This window comes from Trachymyrmex septentrionalis, unplaced genomic scaffold, assembly GCF_001594115.1.
Source record: "Trachymyrmex septentrionalis isolate Tsep2-gDNA-1 unplaced genomic scaffold, Tsep1.0 scaffold114, whole genome shotgun sequence".
In the NCBI taxonomy this organism is placed as follows: Eukaryota; Metazoa; Arthropoda; class Insecta; order Hymenoptera; family Formicidae; genus Trachymyrmex; species Trachymyrmex septentrionalis.
Window position 1 is genome coordinate 1965368 of NW_017304269.1, and position 5660 is coordinate 1971027.

The 5660-nt window shown below is 31.6% G+C and overlaps 1 protein-coding gene across 1 annotated transcript in view; it reads right to left on the reverse strand.

The window, feature by feature from the left end:
• Window positions 1-5660, reverse strand: part of LOC108753409 (multidrug resistance-associated protein 4-like) — a 32374-nt gene that overhangs the window by 2158 nt on the left and 24556 nt on the right. Inside the window, exons 6-13 of the mRNA XM_018494953.1 lie at window positions 4926-5128; window positions 3987-4531; window positions 3591-3805; window positions 2841-3059; window positions 2111-2297; window positions 1606-1782; window positions 670-1126; window positions 135-510 (exon numbers count right to left, since the gene is read on the reverse strand). Of these exons, the coding sequence (XP_018350455.1) occupies window positions 135-510; window positions 670-1126; window positions 1606-1782; window positions 2111-2297; window positions 2841-3059; window positions 3591-3805; window positions 3987-4531; window positions 4926-5128 (2379 nt within the window). The remainder of the gene's footprint in view (window positions 1-134; window positions 511-669; window positions 1127-1605; window positions 1783-2110; window positions 2298-2840; window positions 3060-3590; window positions 3806-3986; window positions 4532-4925; window positions 5129-5660) is intronic.

Sequence of the window (5660 nt, forward strand, 5' to 3'; positions counted from 1 at the left end):
TTAATTTTTCCTAAATCTTAATCTAATATATGAAAGGTAAATGATATTTCAATAAGATAAAACTATTAATAAAGATAATGCTAAGTACTACAAATATTATAGCAGAGATATATGATATATCCATAAGCGAATACCTATATTCAAGGATGCGCTCTACCGAAGTCATCTGATTTTCCAACTCGGCACTCTGGCGCATGCCCCATTGGAACATACCGGTGAGACCGATACTTTGTGTAATCGCCAGGCCTACGAATCCGCCGTCCATTGAACCTCGACTGTAATTGTCTAACACGAGAAAGCTCAGTGTGACTAACATAATATACAGCACGCAGAAAACATCCAGCCAGAAACCGAAAGCACGCGAAGACGCGATGAAAATATACCACGCGGACGAATGGAGATCCTGGTGATTATCAAACTCCTTCGTGAGGATAGCTTCCGCTCCAAACGCGCGGATCGTCGGTAATCCTTGAAGAGTTGCGCTCAGATGAGCGAAAACCGGCGAGCGGGCTGAGAAAAATTAGAAATTTTTATATTATTTACTATTCAGTTTATTGAAGAATTTAAATCTATCATCAATTCAATGAGCTTAATAATTAATTAAATTCAATCTGCAATCTTATTCTATCGAGGAAACCACACTATTCCACCGAAAGACAAGATACTCACTAATGCCTTCAAGACGCTTCACACTGCGACTGGTAGCCAAGTAGAAGATTCTCAAGTAATAAAAGACAATGCCGACTAACGCTGTGGGTATCAACAGCCACGTGTTCGCGATAGCTACCACGACGATGATGCCCAACAGCGCTAATCCGATCTGAAGACAATCGATAAGCGCAGTTGGAAGCATTTCGTCAACAGCTCCTACATCCTTCGAGAAACGATTGAGCACACGTCCCGATGTATTGGTGTTGAAGAATCGCATAGTGGCGCGACTGATGCTGCGGAACATACGATCGTGCAAACGCATTGAGGCCCGCATACACGTCCAGAAGAAAGCCCATGAGCGAATCAGAGTAATACAGATTGTGAGCACAGTTAGGCCGCTGAAAATGTAGATACACTGCATGCGACTGAGGGGACTTCTCGGATCTTCCACAACACTGTCATCCGTTTGATTCATCTATAATGTTATACAATTAATGAAACATAATTAAATGAAGATATGATTGTAATTAAGATTGTAATTTTCTTTCCGATTTGACATAAAATTCATGTTTCTATTTAACTCTTTTATGGAGATCACTTTCATGAGATCTCTCATTTATTTTAAAGTATCGAACTTCTACTTGAATTCTGAAATTGAATTATAGAATTTGAATATCTTTTAAACAATAATTGTTTCTTATTTCAATTTTTTATTTAAGTCAAGACACATTTTTAAGAACAATTTTGAGTAAAGTTGAGATTGAGAGATGTAATAACTACATAATAAGTGTATTTCTATTATAATAATAATAAGCATGTATTTGCTTCATATATGTACATAAAAAATGTACTAATTTTGAAATTAAAATAAAAATATACTTTTAGATTTCTCGAGTTTCTCTAGCATGATTACATCTGAATTAAAAGATTATTTTAGCATAGTGAAGCACTTACATAATGTTCCTCTATATTAACCCATTGCGCGAGAAAAAAGTCACCGCCGCTAGCCGCTAATTGTGTCAATATACAAAGCATAGTCACTATGGATATAATGCACCAATTCCCGCCAGCGCGTAAGTAACTCGTATATACTTCGCCAGAAACAGTGCCTACAGTTCGCATTTCAGCCACCTAAAATTAACAATTAATACGTTATTAATTAATTGTTAAAATCTAAAGTTATTTTAATAATAAAAATGTAAGATGTTTGGGTTTTTTTTAGATACATGCGTACTTATAAATAAAAATGACATGAAACTTGTTATTTAATTGTTAATTCTCAATAGTGATGTTTTTTCTAATATGTTAAAATTTAGCTTATAGGAAAGATAAAATATCTAAACTAATATTTTGCTATAACTTAAAACATGCTTTTGCAACTATCTTAAATTACAATATTAGTTTAATAAGATTTATATTATTATTTCAGAAAATAAGTTAGAAAATATGTCCTAATTACTTCGTCAGGTTCCTGTTTCGAAGTATCATTCGTCATAAAAGAACTTAATGACGAGATGCTAGCAGCGCGCGAATTACTACGACTAACGGGAGCCGAAGGGGGATGAGAAGATTTCTCATCCGTTTTTGTTTGATTTTCCAACAATCGACCGAAGTCCACTCCCATAGATCCCAGCTCATCATAAGTGCTGATAAACAGAAAATAAAACTCATACAAAACAATAGAAAGAAAATGAATTTAAATATTAACTTAAACTTGCGAGCAAATTGTCTGAAAATAATAGAAGATTTGTGTTGACTCGACCACAGGGCATTGAACGTTTCGTGTCAATATTGATATTTATGTTGTTGAAAGATAATGATTCTTGATACGTTAATGGATGATTAAAGTAAGGACTTAAAATAGAATTATTTTACCGTATAATCAGGAAGATAAGCCAAAGTGATCAAATCTATTGTTCTCGAAAGTAAAATCGAGTCATACATGTTGTGATATAATGATAAAAAAACTCTTAAGATAATTTTTTCTCTTCTAGTCTATTATATTCTTAATCCCACATTCTCGTTCTCAAAAAGCCAAAGATCACAAAGTTAAGAACTTATTTATAAATAAACGGCGCAAAATATGTATGTATTCTCAACGTCATTGTAATCTTATTTCAACAAAGAAATTGTAACAAGATTACAATAACAAATTTAAAAGATAGAAAGTGAAATAAAATCATTCATACCCTTCAGCCTGAATAATTCCGTCCTTTAGAACGATAATTCTACCGACGTCGCGAAGATATTGCAATTGATGAGTGACGAGAATCCGAGTCTTGCCTCGTAAGTATTTATCGACGCATTCATCAAACATGTGTTTGCCTACATGGGCATCCACGGCGCTCAAAGGATCATCCATAAGATATATGTCGGCATCAGCGTAAACGGCTCTCGCTAAATTTATTCTGTCAATTATTGGCATCTCATCAATATGACTAATATGTCTTTCATAACTATATATATAATGCAAATTCTTTAAAAAAAAATACTTCATAAAATTAATTTTATTTGAACGAAAGTTAATAAAATTAAATATATCAATTTAATTTAAATTAATTAAAAATTGTATTAATTATATTAAAATAAAATTATAAAACAATATACGCGCTTATCAAAATTCTTATTCTATATATCAAATGTAAAAAAAGTAAACATAAATTTTTGAATATTCATTGAGTTGATATGAAAATTTACTTCAGAGATTAAATATATACGCAAAAAATATTTACTATAATCACAAGATAATAATTACAAAAAATTAATTAAATTAACAAGTAAAGATAAAATGTTACTTATCAATAAAAAAAAACCAATAAAAATCATGTAAAAAATATTATTAAAAAATTGGAAAAGAATCTCTGAGATTATGAATCAAAATTCAGAATATAAATATATCCTGCATATTTTATCTTATCAGGATATTCTGTAAAACCAACCTTGCACGCTGACCACCGGAAAGACTGATACCCCTCTCGCCTACAATCGTTTTATCACCATACGGCAGCAGGCTGAAATCCCTCTTTAACTGACACACTTTAGTCACGCGATCATATCGAACCTGATCCATCTTTCTTCCGAATAGAATATTTTGTCTTACTGAACCTGCAAAAAGCCACGGTTCTTGACTGGCATAGGCAATCTTTCCATTAACCTGTAAAAAAGTATTTAAAAGAATAATTATATGTTTAAAATATTTATTAATTAATAGTTTGATTAATTAAAAATATGTATGAATATTTTAATAAATTGGTAAAATAATTTATTTTTATAGATAAAATTGTTTATTCCATATTTATCTATTTAAATTTCTTAAAGAGAAATTGCCAACATACTTGAATGGAACCTTCTTGTAAACGCAGTTCTTTCAGGATGACGTTCAATAAACTGCTCTTGCCCGCGCCGACCTGGCCGACGACAGCAATCAGTTCGCCGGGACGTACCTTAATGTTGATACCCTGTAAGGTGTCTTCTCGTTCATAATCCAGCCACTTAGTGGTGCCGTTCTCGATGCAGATGCTGTGCTCGTCATAGCTCGGCTGGCATACGATCGTGTCGTCGTTCTCCTTCTGCTCAATCAGATTCTCCTTCGCGTTGTTTTGGTTATTCTCCATCGTACTTTTGTTATTCTCTTTTACATCTTTTCTATTATTCTCCATCGCAGTTTTGTTATTCTCTTTTACATCTTTTTCGTTATTCTCTTTTACATCTTTTTCGTTACTCTCTTTTACATCTTTTTCGTTATTCTCTTTTACATCTTTTTCGTTATTCTCCGTGTTGTTCTTCTTTGTTTTAATCTCAGACGGTGTTAGTTCTTCATACATTAAGAACTTCTGCAGACGTCTTATGGATACCATCGCTTCCGCTACTTGTGTTATCCCTGAGTGTTATGCCATAAAGACAAAATAGATAAATAAACGGGAATAAGAACATAGGATAAATCTCGTAGTTAATGGATGTAATTATTAAATAGGATTCTAATTTATAGTATAAAGATGATAAAGTACTTTAGTATAAAATCATTATAATCAGAAAAAGGTGATAAAGTACTTTAGTATAAAATCATTATAATCAGAAAAAATACGAAGAGAAGATTAAAAGGAAAAAAGGAAAAGAAATAAAGATAAAAAGAGGGAAAAATAGAAAGAAACAAAAAGAAGAAAAAATAAAAGATAAAGGAAAAATGAACAAATTAGCAAAGAAACGCTGCAAGCGTCACGCTGTCGATATCTATCATTCGTATATTTAATATATACATATCAACAATTATATACCTTGCGGGAAGAAAACAGTCATAGTTGTGCGTAAGCTATTGTAATAGGCGGTTATCACGAACACCTTTTCGGCAGTTATTTTGTAGCCGAACAGTACATAAGCCAGCACCGTAATGAACAATGACATCCTCGTTGAAAAGATGATAAACGATAAAGTAACACCCCTGATATACGATGTCCATCGGATGACATTAACTTCCTTTCTGTAAACAAATTCCGTATTTGTTAATCTTTTTTTCTTTTTTTCCGAACTGTGTTCATGTTTTCTGAATCAAAAACGCAAATAAACATCAGGAATTCGTAATTTAACATCGAAAATATATAAAAAAAAAAGAGGTCTTTCAAATTTTAAAATTATAAATAAATAATATATTGTTTTTAGATCATTCAAGTTTAATTGAAATAGTTCAATAGAATACCTTAATGTAATACTTCATAATTATAAAATATTTATTAATATAAATGTGATAACACGAATCGATATTTGTGACATTCGATACTGAGTACATATATCATTAATTTTATTCTATTCCTATTGATTAATCATGATAAATCTTAAAAATTATATATAAATTAAGCATATTCCCAAAAATAGATACGCGGTTGTTTAAAAAATAATACTAATTTTTAAAATTTATGTTGGAAAAGTAACATATTATCAAATTTTACGTTAAACTCAACGAAAATGTCGTACAAACATTTGATCTTATGGAGACTAAGCCTTATCTCGTGCAC